This window comes from Sceloporus occidentalis, unplaced genomic scaffold (genome assembly GCF_023333645.1).
Source record: "Sceloporus occidentalis isolate IW3139 unplaced genomic scaffold, rSceOcc1.0.p SCAF_29, whole genome shotgun sequence".
In the NCBI taxonomy this organism is placed as follows: Eukaryota; Metazoa; Chordata; class Lepidosauria; order Squamata; family Phrynosomatidae; genus Sceloporus; species Sceloporus occidentalis.
In genome coordinates, this window is record NW_028317009.1 from 11,784,015 (window position 1) to 11,801,518 (window position 17,504).

The 17,504-nt window shown below is 51.9% G+C and overlaps 1 protein-coding gene across 1 annotated transcript; it reads left to right on the forward strand.

Moving 5' to 3' along the window:
* The first annotated feature begins 1,308 nt into the window (after nucleotides 1-1,308).
* Nucleotides 1,309-16,249, forward strand: LOC149299382 (uncharacterized). Its single transcript, XM_089486375.1, has 24 exons — nucleotides 1,309-1,426; nucleotides 1,689-1,895; nucleotides 2,952-3,132; nucleotides 3,225-3,358; nucleotides 7,780-7,831; nucleotides 7,916-8,085; nucleotides 8,995-9,374; nucleotides 9,492-9,599; nucleotides 9,931-10,008; nucleotides 10,218-10,343; nucleotides 10,545-10,718; nucleotides 10,818-10,965; nucleotides 12,551-12,681; nucleotides 12,832-12,943; nucleotides 13,023-13,198; nucleotides 13,298-13,402; nucleotides 13,486-13,616; nucleotides 13,848-13,971; nucleotides 14,129-14,258; nucleotides 14,410-14,639; nucleotides 14,764-14,895; nucleotides 15,223-15,286; nucleotides 15,574-15,655; nucleotides 16,171-16,249. Exons 1-24 carry the CDS (start codon nucleotides 1,309-1,311, stop codon nucleotides 16,247-16,249), a joined length of 3,372 nt encoding a protein of 1,123 aa, XP_089342501.1.
* Nucleotides 16,250-17,504: the final 1,255 nt, after the last annotated feature.

Here is a 17,504-nt window from a genome sequence, read left to right on the forward strand (position 1 = left end):
TCTGTTTCATTAACAGACATTAAGGACAAGAGTCACCCCGCAGCTGGCGTAGCAGCAGGTCACCGGAAAGGGTAACTCTTAACAGCCTGATATGTAGAAAAGCTTGTCTGTCTGTCTGTCTGTCTGTCTGTCAGTTCTCTCTCAATGTGGAATGCGTTAGGCAGGGAACCGTTCTAAGGATGTCTCTACATGCCATTAATCGGAGGGGAAACACCGACGTCCTGCTTGCCTCTCAGGGAAGGCTGCCTGGCTATTTGCCAACGCGTTTTGCTTCCTCTTCTGCCTCCACACGTGAGGCCCAAATAAAACAAACCTGAAGCGTAGTTCTGCTGAACACAAGCTTGTCGTATGATTACGTTTTTGTGTGTGTGTGTGTGTGTGTGTGACGGGCTGTGACAGTATTATCTCAAAACCACAATGAGAAAACAATTGAAAGAGTCACACGGAGCTCGCGAGCCGCAGACAGGATGCGGAAACCGCAGACAGAGGCACTTGCTGTAGGAATACTTTTTAACGCTGCTCTTCAAAGAAAATCTGCTGGCCCATTTGGCTGGTTATCGGCGCATGTCCCGTTGGGCTGATGATGGCGGTGTGAGTGCGTGTCCCGTGGACTCTGTGCTGCCGGCCCGTTGGGCTGATGATGGCGGTGTGAGTGCGTGTCCCGTGGACTCTGTGCTGCCGGCCCGTTGGGCTGATGATGGCGGTGTGAGTGCGTGTCCCGTGGACTCTGTGCTGCCGGCCCGTTGGGCTGATGATGGCGGTGTGAGTGCGTGTCCCGTGGACTCTGTGCTGCCGGCCCGTTGGGCTGATGATGGCGGTGTGAGTGCGTGTCCCGTGGACTCTGTGCTGCCGGCCCGTTGGGCTGATGATGGCGGTGTGAGTGCGTGTCCCGTGGACTCTGTGCTGCCGGCCCGTTGGGCTGATGATGGCGGTGTGAGTGCGTGTCCCGTGGACACTCCTTCCATGGTGTACACGGAATACACACTAACCTGATGAGTTTCCCCGCCTTCAGATTAAGGTTGTTATAAAGGTTGTCACGTAGTACAAGTACCTTCACAGGAGGTTTATTGATGTCCCTGCGTGTGTCCCACAGAGCCCAGACATCAAGCAGGCAGCTGCCGTTTGCCCCTGCAGTGGCAGATTGGGTAACTGCAAGGAGAAGTCAGTGATGGCCGCAAACCCCAACAGACGTAAGGCGTTGATCCCTAATCGAGCCGCGATATTAACTGCGTGTTTACACGATAATTAGAGGAATACTAACGCCATGGCGGGAGCCGGGCAGCACGGAGTTAAATAGTGACAGCGGTAATGCTATTAGAAGGCAGCCTGTCCGTCTGCCACGGGCTACAAGCTGAGGCTGATGGGATGAGGTCTGCCGTTATGCCACAATCCTCTTATCCGAGGGAGGCAGATGGCGGCCGGCAGGGTGCGAGGCTTTGCGGCTGACGGCCGACATATATATTAATCCGTCCGGACAGCATGTACACGCACGGCTGTGTCCCGTGGGGTGTACGATCGCTGCACGTTAGTGTTTGGAGCCGCGTAGACCAGGCTTCAGAGACACTCTTTCTTCCTTCGGGGTTCACCTGTGGAAAGGTGTGATCACAGACAGGCACCTAGAGGCTTCTGGCCAGATGCTGCCGTGCCTCTGACTGCATTCTCCTCTCTCCTGCCGCATTCTCTATCAGCCGGGACCCGTCTAAAAGGCCGCCATGTTCGTCCTGTGCTCGCTGCTCACTTTGTCCTTCCGGCACCTGCTACGGAGACAGGAGACAGCGGACGGGCGAGCCGGGCGCAAGACCCCGCGGACGGGAAAGCACAAAGCATTCTCCTCGGCCCCCTGGAGGTCTACCCAGATGAGCCGACAGAGCGAGACAAGGCCCCGCGAGCCACAGGTGAGGGCCATCTTTAGTATGAAGAAGCTGGGGGGGTGCTCTGTGGGGGGGGGACTTGTGTATATATATATATATATATATATATATATATATATATATATAATGTGTATATATCTATATATATGTATATATACTGTATATATGGCACAGGTTGTGGGAGAGAAGGGAGGTTGTTGTGTGTTTCTCGCTGCATAGCCCCTCGGTGTTTAATGCGCTCCTCCGTCCTACTCTAGCCTGTGTCCTCTGTGTGGCCCTTTGGGAAGCTTTTATCCTCCATGAATTTGGCCCCCAATCAGTTTGGATGGCAGGCTGTAAGTGTCTCTCGGTCCTGCCCCGGGGCCCACGCACACCTCTCACCCACACACTGCCTGCTCTCCGCTGCCTCCACGTCTGGCAAGCAAATCACCGAGGAACTTACTAAATGCACGCTAGGCGATTTGGATAATCACGGATCTGCCGCTAGGTTCTGACAGATTCCAGGAGCAGCCAAATACTCCAGTGACGAGCGTCAGGAAACCCATCAAACTCATACGCACTGTATGGACAAAAGTATTGGGACACCTGACCGTTACACCATCAGGGGCTTTGATGACATCACATTCTAACACATAGACAGTAATATGTAGCTGGCTCCCCCCTTTGCAGATATAACGGCTTCCGCTCTTCCGGGAAGGGTTTCCTCAAGATTTTGGGGAGTTTCTGTGGGATTTTTGCCCGTTCATCCAGTAGAGCGTTTGTGAGGTCAGGGCTGATGTTGGGTGAGACGCTCGGCTCGCAGTCTCAGCTACACTTCATCCCAAAGGTGTTTAATGGGATTGAGGTCGGGCTCTGTGCGGCCGGTCAAGTTCACATGAGTGGGTGGCATAAAGTGGCACCAGGGTCACGGCATGTGACGGGTGTCTGTCAGAGAGCAGTACGGGATGTATACACGTATGATCGCGGATAGAGTGCATTCAGGTGAATCAGTGGCTGCGTCACTGCAGGAACAAGAAGCGTGATGTCATAATGTTTTACAGAATTAGCAAACTCCTGACTCTACCTGATACCAACCGTCAGGGCGAGGTCCCCAAAACACGAAATACAGCTATGCCCCATGCGGGACAGGCGAGCGGCGTCCCGTGACTCAGTGCCCCAGCAATGTGTGGCCCCGCCTGACACAGCGCAGGAGCCGCGACGCTCAGGTATGTGTAACAATCAGGATCAGCCGCCTGACACAGGCAGGAGCCGCGACGCTCAGGTATGTGTAACAATCAGGATCAGCCGCCTGACACAGGCAGGAGCCACGACGCTCAGGTATGTGTAACAATCAGGATCAGCCGCCTGACACAGGCAGGAGCCACGACGCTCAGGTATGTGTAACAATCAGGATCAGCCGGCTGACACACGGCAGGAGCCGCGACGCTCAGGTATGTGTAACAATCAGGATCAGCCGGCTGACACACGGCAGGAGCCACGACGCTCAGGTATGTGTAACAATCAGGATCAGCCGCCTGACACAGGCAGGAGCCACGACGCTCAGGTATGTGTAACAATCAGGATCAGCCGCCTGACACAGGCAGGAGCCACGACGCTCAGGTATGTGTAACAATCAGGATCAGCCGGCTGACACAGGCAGGAGCCACGACGCTCAGGTATGTGTAACAATCAGGATCAGCCGGCTGACACACGGCATTTACTCTGTGTATGCGCAGCCAGGGAGCCTCTGCGAGGTACGTGAGTGGCACTGCGCCGGTCCCCGGGGCCCCACGGGGTGTATGTGTACCCGGTGTTCCCAGGGTATTTAGTCATTGTGGTCTGTTTGATGGAGGGGATATGTCGTTTTAGTTTAGTGCCCAATTAACTCTTTAGTATCTGTTAGGAATCTGCTACATACCCGTTTATGTCTCAATTTGCTACCATTAAATGGTTTGGGTTATTAATAATATCTTGTGACTGGGGATCTGGCTCTAGGAGAGTTTCCTTCTACCTACACCTCATCCTCTGCTCAGAGCTCCGTTACCCCTATCCTTTCTCTGATCATTAGAGTATTTACCCCTCTCTGTTACCAAGTCATGGAGCCACACGGGGGCCGGGCAGGTTATCGTTGGTTACAGCGCTCCCCTGAGGTCATGCAGAGCGTACAGGCAGATCACGCTCGCCGTGCTCAGAAATGAGTAAAGTGCGCGGCTTCCTAGCCCCGGCGTGACTTATTTTTACGGGCTGGATGCTAGTTTGTTGAGCATCATGCTGGCTTGTGTCCTCGTCGCGCAGGAGCAGCTCGTGGGCAACGACGTTAGGATAGCATCAGGAATTCCTATGCCGGGAGTGACCTCGCCGCATTTTGTGTCCGCGTTACCGGGAGTGACCTCGCCGCGTTACCGGGAGTGACCTCGCCGCATTTTGTGTCCGCGTTACCGGGAGTGACCTCGCCGCGTTACCGGGAGTGACCTCGCCGCTTTACCGGGAGTGACCTCGCCGCATTACCGGGAGTGACCTCGCCGCATTTTGTGTCCGCGTTACCGGGAGTATAACACAGCAGCGTGATCTCTCTCTGTATAACACAGCAGCGTGATCTCTCTCTGTATAACACAGCAGCGTGATCTCTCTCTGTATAACACAGCAGCGTGATCTCTCTCTGTATAACACAGCAGCGTGATCTCTCTCTGTATAACACAGCATCGTGCTCTCTCTCTGTATAACACAGCAGTGTGATCTCTCTGTATAGAGAGGCGGTGTCATCTCTCTCTGTATAGCGAGGCGGTGTCACCTCTCTCTCTGTATAGCGAGGCGGTGTCACCTCTCTCTCTCTGTATAGCGAGGCTGTGTCACCTCTCTCTGTATAGCGAGGCTGTGTCACCTCTCTCTGTATAGCGAGGCGGTGTCACCTCTCTCTCTGTATAGCGAGGCTGTGTCACTTCTCTCTCTCTGTATAGCGAGGCGGTGTCACTTCTCTCTCTCTCTGTATAGCGAGGTGGTGTCACTTCTCTCTCTGTATAGCGAGGCGGTGTCCCTTCTCTCTCTCTCTGTATAGCGAGGCGGTGTCACTTCTCTCTCTGTATAGCGAGGCGGTGTCACTTCTCTCTCTCTCTCTGTATAGCGAGGTGGTGTCACTTCTCTCTCTGTATAGCGAGGCGGTGTCACCTTTCTCTCTGTATAGTGAGGCGGTGTCACTTCTCTCTCTCTCTGTATAGCGAGGCGGTGTCACCTCTCTCTCTGTATAGTGAGGCAGTGTCACTTCTCTCTCTGTATAGCGAGGCGGTGTCACTTCTCTCTCTCTCTCTCTCTGTATAGCGAGGCGGTGTCACTTCTCTCTCTCTCTGTATAGCGAGGCGGTGTCCCTTCTCTCTCTCTCTGTATAGCGAGGCGGTGTCACATCTCTCTGTATAGCGAGGCGGTGTCACTTCTCTCTCTGTATAGCGAGGCGGTGTCACTTCTCTCTCTCTCTCTGTATAGCGAGGTGGTGTCACTTCTCTCTCTGTATAGCGAGGCGGTGTCACTTCTCTCTCTCTCTCTCTCTGTATAGTGAGGTGGTGTCACTTCTCTCTCTCTCTGTATAGCGAGGCGGTGTCACTTCTCTCTCTCTCTCTGTATAGCGAGGTGGTGTCACTTCTCTCCCTCTCTGTATAACGAGGCAGTGTCACTTCTCTCTCTGTATAGCGAGGCGGTGTCACTTCTCTCTCTCTCTCTCTGTATAGCGAGGCGGTGTCACTTCTCTCTCTCTCTGTATAGTGAGGCGGTGTCACTTCTCTCTCTGTATAGCGAGGCGGTGTCACTTCTCTCTCTCTCTGTATAGCGAGGCGGTGTCACTTCTCTCTCTTTCTGTATAGCGAGGCGGTGTCACTTCTCTCCCTCTCTGTATAACGAGGCAGTGTCACTTCTCTCTCTGTATAGCGAGGCGGTGTCACTTCTCTCTCTCTCTCTCTGTATAGCGAGGCGGTGTCACTTCTCTCTCTCTCTGTATAGCGAGGTGGTGTCACTTCTCTCTCTGTATAGCGAAGGCGGTGTCCCTTCTCTCTCTCTCTGTATAGCGAGGCGGTGTCACATCTCTCTGTATAAGGAGGCGGTGTCACTTCTCTCTCTGTATAGCGAGGCGGTGTCACTTCTCTCTCTCTCTCTGTATAGCGAGGCGGTGTCACTTCTCTCTCTCTCTGTATAGCGAGGCGGTGTCACTTCTCTCTCTCTCTCTCTGTATAGTGAGGCGGTGTCACTTCTCTCTCTGTATAGCGAGGCGGTGTCACTTCTCTCTCTCTCTGTATAGCGAGGTGGTGTCACTTCTCTCCCTCTCTGTATAACGAGGCAGTGTCACTTCTCTCTCTGTATAGCGAGGCGGTGTTACTTCTCTCTCTCTCTGTATAGCGAGGCGGTGTCACTTCTCTCTCTGTATAGCGAGGTGGTGTCACTTCTCTCTCTCTCTGTATAAGGAGGCAGTGTCACTTCTCTCTCTGTATAGCGAGGCGGTGTTACTTCTCTCTCTCTCTGTATAGCGAGGCGGTGTCACTTCTCTCTCTGTATAGCGAGGCGGTGTCACTTCTCTCTCTCTCTGTATAGCGAGGCGGTGACTTCAATTACATCCTTCTGACCGGATACCAAATGCCCTGTCGGCTGAAGATAAAGCTTCCTCTGTACTCACACAATGAACAAAGACTGAGTGCCTCAAGGATCACAGCAGTGCCCCCTAACGCATGCGCAGAGTGACCTGTTCAGACAATCATACTTGGGGCATTTCATTCCAGACTGACCTTAGGGGGGTATCCAGACATAGAAGACACTGGAGGGGATCTTGCCCAATGCTTTGAAGGAGTTCCTATGCAATGCTTGTTATATCCGTGTCTGGGCCCATTCCTTGTTATTACTTTTAGCCGTGTTAATCCTGTCCTGATGTTACCGTAGCAATAATCCTGTCCTGATGTTACCGTAGCAATAATCCTGTCCTGATGTTACCGTAGCAATAATCCCAGCCATCAGAATTCCATAAAACTATTTGGCATTGTGATACCGCGAGCATACAAGAGACAACCCCTTCCCTGCCCCGTGCAGGGTATGTGCAGAGTAACAGCCCCTTCCCTGCCCCGTGCAGGGTATGTGCAGAGTAACAGCCCCTTCCCTGCCCCGTGCAGGGTATGTGCAGAGTAACAGCCCCTTCCCTGCCCCGTGCAGGGTATGTGCAGAGTAACAGCCCCTTCCCTGCCCCGTGCAGGGTATGTGCAGAGTAACAGCCCCTTCCCTGCCCCGTGCAGGGTATGTACAGAGTAACAGCCCCTTCCCTGCCCCGTGCAGGGTATGTGCAGAGTAACAGCCCCTTCCCTGCCCCGTGCAGGGTATGTGCAGAGTAACAGCCCCTTCCCTGCCCCGTGCAGGGTATGTGCAGAGTAACAGCCCCTTCCCTGCCCCGTGCAGGGTATGTGCAGAGTAACAGCCCCTTCCCTGCCCCGTGCAGGGTATGTACAGAGTAACAGCCCCTTCCCTGCCCCGTGCAGGGTATGTACAGAGTAACAGCCCCTTCCCTGCCCCGTGCAGGGTATGTACAGAGTAACAGCCCCTTCCCTGCTCCGTGCAGGGTATGTACAGAGTAACAGCCCCCTCCCTGGCCGTGGCGTCGGGGAATCCTACATTCCTTCATTCTCAGAGCCAGCTGGTTCTTCGTGTAACTGGAGAGTATCTGAGATAAGGGGCTGGGAACCTGTATGGGATTACCGGTCCACTGAAAGCCGGGACTGTATCTTTCTCAGGGGCAGATGGCAGCTGTAGTTTACACAGTGATTGTATGCCGGTTACTGGCAGCGTCGGTAGAACCCAGTAATAAACGTGTCGCCCAGTTTACACACAGTGCGTCCCCGTCAATTACTTTGTTTTGCCTCCGCAGGGCCCTCAGTGCATCTATCTGCCTAACTCTTTGTGCCTCCAGCGGTGGATGTTCGTTGCCAGACCCGGTACTGGATTGCCCCTGGGGCCAAACGGTGAGTGATCCGCCAGGTATGTAGGGAGGAGGAGGTGCTGATGCAGCAGGTTAACTCACATTCCAGCCATTCTCACCCACACAGCCAGCGGATCCCGGGGACAGGGCCGGCCCCGCAGCCCGTGGACCGGTCACCGCAGCCCGTGGACCGGTCACCGCAGCCCGTGGACCGGTCACCGCAGCCCGTGGACCGGTCACCGCAGCCCGTGGACCGGTCACCGCAGCCCGTGGACTGGTCACCGCTCTGCCAGGGCCGTAGGTAAAGGGCTTGTCTAATGGTGCATAGTTCCAGGGGCCGGCTCTGTCCAGGTATTCGGACGTTTCCTGATGGGCATAGTTTTTACACCCAGAAACCTCTGGGAAGAGGGGACCCGGCTGCGGGTTTTACGGGGTCTGTGCGCTGTGTAGGTACGGCTGGGACTGGCAGCTGCAGCAGACAGCTTTTAACTTTAACATTTCCTGCGTCACTTTATTTGCCGGCCTTTCCTCTGGATTTGGTTTCCTGTCCGATCCGCTCTGCTTTCTCTGCTCTGGATTTTCTCACAGAAAGCAGTCCTGGGGGGGGGTGTTATCGAGCACCTCTTGTAGTCTCCCTCCTCCCCCTTTCTCCTTCCCTCCTCCCCCTTTCTCCTTCCCTCCTCCCCCTTTCTCCTTCCCTCCTCCCCCTTTCTCCTTCCCTCCTACTCCTCCTTTCCTCCCCACCTCACTCGTGTTTAGCCTGGGAAGTTTGGGATGGACTCTGGACCTGCCAGCGCCTGTTTGGACAGGTACGGCTATTGGCGGCATATTAACCCTTTCACTTATTTTAACTCATACCAAAAAGAGATCCCCTGTCTGTCAGTTTAAGGGAGCCTAGTTTAGGCGTTCCTTCCATGCGGGCGTCACACCACAACGTACAGCCGTCCAAGAACTACAGGAGTTACTATATGAGTTACGTCTCATAGGCTGCGCAGGAACTGCAAGGGTTAATTGTGTACATATTGAGGTCATGTCTTTGGGAAGTTTAGAGAGACAGCCAGACTGAGTGCCTGCATTCCCGTGACTGTAACCCACAGGAGCATTTCACTTGAGTGGCACTCGGTAATCTCGTACATGCCATTTCAGTGAGGATTAGATCCCGCTCCCGCCGTGACCGACTGCATAACCCCATCTGCTGCTCTTTAGGTTACTGCTGGTGCCCGGGGGCCACTTGTTCTGCTGTCCCACGAGACGAGGTGGCAGGCCTGAGAGTCCGAGTGAGTGACATTCCAGAGGATCGGCACCGTAAACATGCGCAAATGTCTCAGGAGAAGACCGGCTTACAAGTATTAAGAGAGGCCCGTGTACAGAGACGGCTGAGGGCAGAGCTGCAAGACATTAAACAGACACGCATCATGTATGAACAGGACAGCAGACGTAAGAGACAGCCACAGAACAGACTGCTTACTGAAAACAGACAGGAGAGTGGGGCAAACTCGAGCGCCACCCAGGACAAGAGAGAGCTGCAGGAGAAGCTGGACATGAAAGAGCGAGAGAATAAGGAGCTGAGCTGGAAGCTCCAGCAGGTGAGCTGCCACTTTTACATATGGGGGGGGGGGGCAGCACTGAAACATCAGGATCTCGGGAAAGGTTAACATGTTGTGTTACTTCGGGGCCCCTGATTACTTGTCTGGCCCCATCAGGGAGGGACAGATCTGGAGAAACACAGAGACCTCCTGGTGTCAGAGAATCAGCGTCTGAAGTGCGAGCTGCAGCTTCTCAAGAGCTGTGTGGACAATGCAGATGAGAAGGTATGTGTGCTTCTGAGATATATATATATCCATCTATATATACATTTATGTACACATAAACACATATATATATATCCACCCACCCTCCTCGGGGCCATAGAGAGCCATATATATATATATATATATATATATATATATATATATTACCCAGCTCCGGGTATTGTGTAAATCTGGCTGGCATCCCCTCTTTTAGAGTTCAGTGCTAAAACTCTAGTGTAAATACCACCCCCTCCTGTGCCCCTGCTCTGGAGTACTGTCTGCCCTGGGAAAGCTCTCTGGTGAGACCCTCTGCTGTGTGGACGCCCTGGAGCTTGTAATCCTTGTCTTCCAGGAGCTGAAGGAACGCGTTGGCCACTTGGATCAGGTGAAGAGGGAGCAGGAACTACTTATTGCTGCGCTGCAGAGGGAGGTAATGGAGGGTAGTTTTCACTGTACCAAGAGGGTGGTGAATAAGTGGAGCAATCTTTCAGCAGAAGTGGTAGAGGCTAATACAGAGGGGTCATTTAAACATAGATGCGATCAGCGTAAGGCTCCTGAATTCAAGACCAAAGACTGATTAAGGTTTAAAAGCGGGGAGACTAGATGCTTGCTTCTGATCTGCTGCCAAATTCTATGTAGGTCCAGCAGAAAGCCGATCGACTAGCTGAGGCCGAGCTGCGGCTCCGGGACTCTGTGCGGGAGAAAGTGGAACAAGAAGAGAGGCTAAACCGCAGATTACGAGAATGTCAGCAACCCCAAATAAAGGTCAGAGTTCACAGGGAACCAAAGCCTGGCAGCCTGCTTAGATGTCACGCGTAGCCTTGTACTTGGGGCTTGTTTGATGCAAAAAGGACTGCACCCTGTGTGCATTAAACAACGCTGTGTGCATTTCTTGCAGCGGCAGTTTCTTTATACTGTAGGACATCAGATATCGGATGGCCCATGACACAAATGCTTTTTTTGCAGTACATAACGCAGAAGGTGGAGGTGGAGTGCGGGAAGATGAAGGCTGCGCTCAGTCAGGCACAGAGCCGCAGCATGTATCTGCAGGAACAAGTAGACATGCAGAAAGGCATGCTGCAGGAAATGCAACTGAAGCTGCAACAGGAACATCGGGAGAAAGAAAAGTTCAGAGCACAGGTCAGGGAACAAGGGGGACAAATCGATCAGAAGTGGGACCATAATCTGCCTCATCTGAGGGTGCGACATGACATGGGGCTGCTTCACTCCGCTCTGCAGGTAGAAGTGTATGCCATGGAGCTGGAGCGGACGCAGACTCAGATGATGCAGGAGTTTCAGTCTCTCCAGCAGGAGAAGGAGCAGGCAGTGGCTGAGGCTTTTCAGCATGCGCAGACAGAGATGAGAGTGGTGCACCACAGCCTGGACGGTGAGTCAGTACTTGGTCGCTTTTGGAATCCAGTCCTTGTATCAGATAATCTGCGCTTCAAATTCAGGCTTTATATCAGATAATCTGCGCTCCATATTCAGGCCTTGTATCTGTTAATCTGCGCTCCATATCCAGGCCTTGTATCTGATAATCTGTGCTCCATATTCAGACTTTGTATCAGATAATCTGCACTCCATATTCAGGCTTTATATCAGATAATCTGCGCTCCATATTCAGGCTTTATATCAGATAATCTGCGCTCCATATTCAGGCCTTGTATCAAATAATCTGCGCTCCATATTCAGGCCTTGTATCAGATAATCTGCGCTCCATATTCAGGCCTTGTATCAGATAATCTGCGTTCCATATTCATGCTTGTATCAGATAATCTGCGCTCCATATTCAGGCCTTGTATCAGATAATCTGCGTTCCATATTCATGCCTTGTATCTGTTAATCTGCGCTCCATATTCAGGCCTTGTATCTGATAATCTGCGCTCCATATTCAGGCCTTGTATCTGTTAATCTGCGCTCCATATTCAGGCCTCGTATCAGATAATCTGCGCTCCATATCCAGGCCTTGTATCTGATAATCTGTGCTCCATATTCAGACTTTGTATCAGATAATCTGCACTCCATATTCAGGCTTTATATCAGATAATCTGCGCTCCATATTCAGGCTTTATATCAGATAATCTGCGCTCCATATTCAGGCCTTGTATCAAATAATCTGCACTCCATATTCAGGCCTTGTATCAGATAATCTGTGCTCCATATTCAGGCCTTGTATCTGTTAATCTGCGCTCCATATTCAGGCCTTGTATCTGATAATCTGCGCTCCATATTCAGGCCTTGTATCAGATAATCTGCGTTCCATATTCATGCCTTGTATCAGATAATCTGCGCTCCATATTCAAGCCTTGTATCTGTTAATCTGCGCTCCATATTCAGGCCTTGTATCAGATAATCTGCGCTCCATATTCAGGCCTTGTATCAGATAATCTGCGTTCCATATTCATGCTTGTATCAGATAATCTGCGCTCCATATTCAGGCCTTGTATCAGATAATCTGCGTTCCATATTCATGCCTTGTATCTGTTAATCTGCGCTCCATATTCAGGCCTTGTATCTGATAATCTGCGCTCCATATTCAGGCCTTGTATCAGATAATCTGCGCTCCATATTCAGGCCTTGTATCTGTTAATCTGCGCTCCATATTCAGGCCTCGTATCAGATAATCTGCGTTCCATATTCAGGCTTTGAAATCCAGGTCTTGTAAACATCTGTAAATCAGAAGTGGAGCGCAAGAACATGTGGAAAAATAAATAACACACAATAATAGTGTAATAAGTATGACATAAAGTGATTAAGTAAGTGTGGAAGGTGCACTCACAAAAGTAACTTCAAAATAGGCTCATCAACAGAACTCTTCAGAACAGAGATTCTTCTTGTGATCTGTAATATGGGTGAAAAACCACAAATATGTAAACAGCTGTTGCTGGCCCTTGGGCCCCAGGATGCGCAGCATAATTTTTTGGGGGGACTATATGTAGCACAGTGTAAATCTCCATCTCTACCTGCTTCAGGTGTACGTAAGAACCTTCTGACTCTGCAGCCCGCGCTGCGCACGCTGACCCAGGATTACAATGCTTTAAAGAGACAGGTTCGCGATTTTCCCAGCCTGCTGCAGGACACCCTGTGTGAAGCGCGTCAGGAGGTATGATGGCTGTTCCTAAATGTTACAGGTGACCGTATTAATGGTGTGATCATTAAGTGAAACGGCAGCCTTAGCGCATTGACTATTTGGCATCTTTATATTTAGTACATATTGCGCTGTTTTGTGAGACTGCTGGTTTCTCTTCTCTAGTTCTCCGTGGCACTTCAAAGCTTTCGCCAAACAAACGAGGAACTTTTACGCAAATACCGCAGGGAACTGCAGCTGCGCAAGGAGTGTCACAACCAGCTGGTGCGGCTCCGAGGTAGGTGAAGATAAACTGAGCGCGCGCTGTAGGTCCTTCCCGGCGCAGCTGACATGCAGTGAACGTGTCATCTTTGCAGGGAACATCCGGGTTCTTGCACGGGTTCGACCAGTCACAGCCGAGGATGGACCGGGGTCACAAAACGTCGTGTCGTTTGACCAAGACGATGATGGCATTTTGTGCGTTGCTCATAAGGGGAAAAATCTGCCTTTTGAACTCGACAAAGTCTTTGCCCCGCGCACAACACAGGAGGAGGTATGCAGCCATTAAGAGCTCGGAAATGTGGCAGCGCAGCCGGGGAGAATGGTGTCCGTGGGGGGTTTGGAAGGTTGTGAAATCGTTTTGTGTCCGTAGGTATTCTCGGAGGTGTCCCCTCTCATCACGTCCTGCCTGGATGGTTACAGCGTCTGTATTCTGGCTTACGGACAGACCGGCTCCGGGAAGACGTACAGCATGGAGGTGCGCATGAATGTCGGGGGATCAGGAGGTGGATGACATGACGGGGGGCCTTTATGAACGTATCTCAATTATCACTGACCCAGGGGCCGTCTTCAGATCCAGGAATTAACCAGCGTGCCCTGCGCCTCCTTCTGTCTGAGGTGAAAGAGCGATCCAGCTGCTGGGACCACCGCCTGACTGTCAGCATGGCGGAGATCTACAACGAGTCCCTCCGGTAAGAAATGGGAACAATGGCAGACGGACCTAGGAGTTCCCAAGGGGAAGTAACAGCTGAAGTGGATTTACTGTCAGCAAAGCGGGTTATTGGAGAGGCCACATGCAGTTCTGCTCATACATGCCAGTAATACGAGCTTCGGGTCAACGAATGTGCTTTGCATGTATGAGCCGGACAGTCCGTTTAGACGGGTGCCTCGGCAGCATGCAGCGTGACCTCTTACTCTTGCAGGGATCTGCTGGGTGCTGACACTCACCCTCCTCTGGATATTAGGATGTCCCCCGGGGGTGCCGGAGAGCTGTACGTTCCTGGTTTGACACAGAAGAAAGTCCAGAGTATACACGATATAAACAAGGTGGGAAGTCTGGCTGTTTGTTTTTCAGTCGGGGGGCAGGGACGATTGTGTGCTCGGTGCTGTGTTCAAACACCCATTAACGCAACGCATTTTCTGTGTGCTCTGTAACGCGCTCCAGGAGCCCCCTGTGTAACCTTCCTTTTTTCCCTGGCTTTAGATCTTGGAGTTAGGATATAAACAGCGAGCGACCGAACAGACGAGCCTTAACAGCCACAGCTCGCGCTCTCACGCTCTGCTCATCCTGACAGCCGAAGGGAGGGAGACCAGCACGGGCATCTGTACCACGGGTTAGTGACGCCGCCTCCACGGGTGCAGCCTCTACCCCCAGAAGCCCTGCTTAGTACCTGGCGTGAGGGTACACTCAACCTGCCCCAAGGAATGTCCCACAGGCTGCAAGTTTCCGGCACGTTTTTCAGCAGTCTGCGTCTATATTTGCAGGCAAGCTGTACCTGGTGGACCTGGCCGGATCAGAGCGGGTGTCCCGTTCTGGAGCTGCTGGTGAGCGCTTGCGCGAGGCTCAGTGCATTAACCGTTCCCTGTCTGCTTTGGGGGATGTTTTTTCTGCTCTTCGTTCAAACCAGGGGTATATTCCCTACCGCAACTCCAAGCTCACCTACCTGCTGCAAGAGCCTCTGAGCCGCGATGGGAAGGCCTTGCTGCTTCTACAGGTAAGATTGGGACTGAGCTGGCAAGCAGGGTGGGATCCCACAGAATCTGACCTCAGAGGGTCCCCTGCCACCAGAATGGTTAGTGGGGTGACACCACGGCTGTAATTCTTTGTGATGTGTGCAGGTGTCACCTACGGAGAAGGACGTCAGCGAGTCGCTTTGCTCCCTCAGATTTGGAGACCGGTTGCGGACCGTGGAGCTGGGGGCACCGACTCGGAGAGTCGAGAACAGCCTGGGCAGCACGGAGCTGTCCGAGGTACGGCCATCGCTCGATTCTTCTATCTGTACAGATAAAGACAATGCGCTGCGTGAGCTCGTCTGCTCGGGTCACACAGTCCTGGCAGATTACCCTGGTGCCCAAATAAACGAGAAGCACTAGATGGGCAGAATTTATGGTGTCCAAATATTATACCCTGATAAACGGTGTTTATAAACGTGCAAGAAAGCAGCGTTGGTGGTGGGTACAGGGAACAGTGAACCGATGGCCAACCACCGAACAACAAGGAGGATCTGCTGGTTATACATACATTACTGGCGAGAGCGCAGGCACAACGCCGGTTAATAACGGTGCCTTTACTCACAGGGTGAAGCCGCAACGTTCCGCGGAGCCAGAAACACCTCTTTGCGGAAGAAAACACTGACTTCAGGTACGGTATTTCTATACTAACTGTGCCACCTTTCTCCGCTCCCATTCTGTTCTTTGTCATGTAGCCCAATCCTGGCTCCTTCTCCTCACGTCACTGCTGCCCCCCTTTCTCCACTCCTATCTGCTCTCATACATCATCCCCCCTTCTTCTGTCTAGCACTCCTTGTACCACGTATTACATACTTTCCTATACTGTACACCCCGTTCCCTGCTCTCCTCTCGCTCCCTTATCTGTCTGTGCCCCTCCATGCACATCTTCTGGTCTTCCACCTTCTGTCCTTTTCCCAGCTCCCATCCTAACCCCCACCCCTGCCTCCATGTGTTGTGCCTCTCTACCTGCCTGTTTCAACACCTGTCCTGTGCCCTTCCGGTAACCCTCTCTCCCGTTCGCATGTTCCTATTCATGCCTGCCCGCATCATGCCCCCTCTCACTCCCATCCTGATCCTCTCTCCATTTCCTCTCCTGGCCCTTGCCCACTCCTTGTTGCCCCCTTTCTCATCTTCTCTCACATATCCTGCCCCTCCTGTCCAGGACTCCTTGTACCCTCTCTCCCTTCTCCAATCTGGCTCTATTTATGCCCTGTACCCACAACTGCCGTCCTACACCCCACTTTCTCAGCTTCCACCCTACGCTACTTGTGCCGGCATCTCCCCTTTCTTACTTCCTATTCTCTTGGGCACCATGCCTGGCTTGTGTCCCTTTCCCTCCTGCCCTGCCCCCCCCCCGTCTCCACCCCATACTGCTCTTCCCTTGCTTTCTGTCCTGTGTTCCTTTTCCGTTCTGCACTCCTCTCATTCCCAACCTGTTCCTGTGCACCCCTTTACTCGTCTCTTGCTTCCTTGTCTGTCCCCTAGTCATCATGCCTCCCTTTCCTCCTTTCCTAGCTCTTACTCCCTACCAGTTTCTCATGTCTTGCTCCACATCCTGTTCTACCGCATTCTTTCTCACCCCAAAGTGCGCTGAGGTTCCGCGCCTGACTAATCCCACTTTCCTCTCTTCTCCAGTTCGCTTTCGGACGGGGCCCACCTGACTGCAGCCGTGTACATACCGGATTCTGTGAATACGTGAAACCAGTGCCGGACTGGGAATTACAACCAGCCCTGGAAATAATTCCTTAGCAGCCACATCCTTCATAGTACCATTTGTGGGGACACTGCACATGGCGGGTTCTGGCCCCAATATTTTGTGTTCAGAATTGGGGCAAACCCTGTATTTTAAAATTATATTGGAAAAAAACACATTAGTCCTAAATACCATTCACTGGAAACACATAGTTTCGAATGTAACTGACCTGTGACATCATGCAATGGGTGGCGACCAACTGCCAGAGCACCTGTATACTTTGTATAAAAAAATGCATTTTAAATAAAATGGTTATTTAATAGAAAGAAATGACTTTCACATTATTACTAGTACGACTAATCTTACTCAAAACGCCCCAAAAACAAAAAAACGTGACACTTTTTCTTATGGCGATTCTGGCCATCATAACGTATTTTAAGGCTCTGATCCAGAAATGTGTTGGTGCCTATGAGCCGGAGATCGGAGTCCGTGGACGATGATACCATCCCCCAGAAGACTTTCTACTGGAAACATTGGAGGACGATACGATTGAAGAAAGGGCTAGCGCCGTGCAATTGGCCAAATTATATATCTATCGGGAGACTGAGCCTCTAACGGCGATGAGTCTAACCCACCGCGCTGGTCTGCTGGTTAAATCCCAGGCCGCTCCTCAATGTAAATAGTGTTTCTATGTTTGTGGACCATTTAGGCATCATAAGTCCACGGAAAACAAATCACATAAACTGCCTGGTGGTGTAGCGGTAGATGCGATGCGTTCAGTGGTGCGGAGCACAAGTTCGATTTATACATTATATTTTTATTATATTTACATTTGGGGACAAAAATCTAGGTGCTCTGCCTCCTGGTTCTAAGTCCCATTTGTCCTGACCCACACACCACCATACACTTACGCCACCAGTTGGCATGAGACAGAGTGCCCGTCTGCGCCACATATAATCACCCGCCCTAAAATGTGACATACACCCGCTTTAAAATACAGGGTTTACCCCTATTCTAAACATGAAATATTGGGGCTGTGGTGTGAGATCCGTGGCGGTCCTTGTCTTCTCTGTCACATGCATGACACTATTGAAGAATATCTGAATCTCACAGCATCCTGTATGTCCTACCTGCCCCCTGCTCACATCAGCTGCCC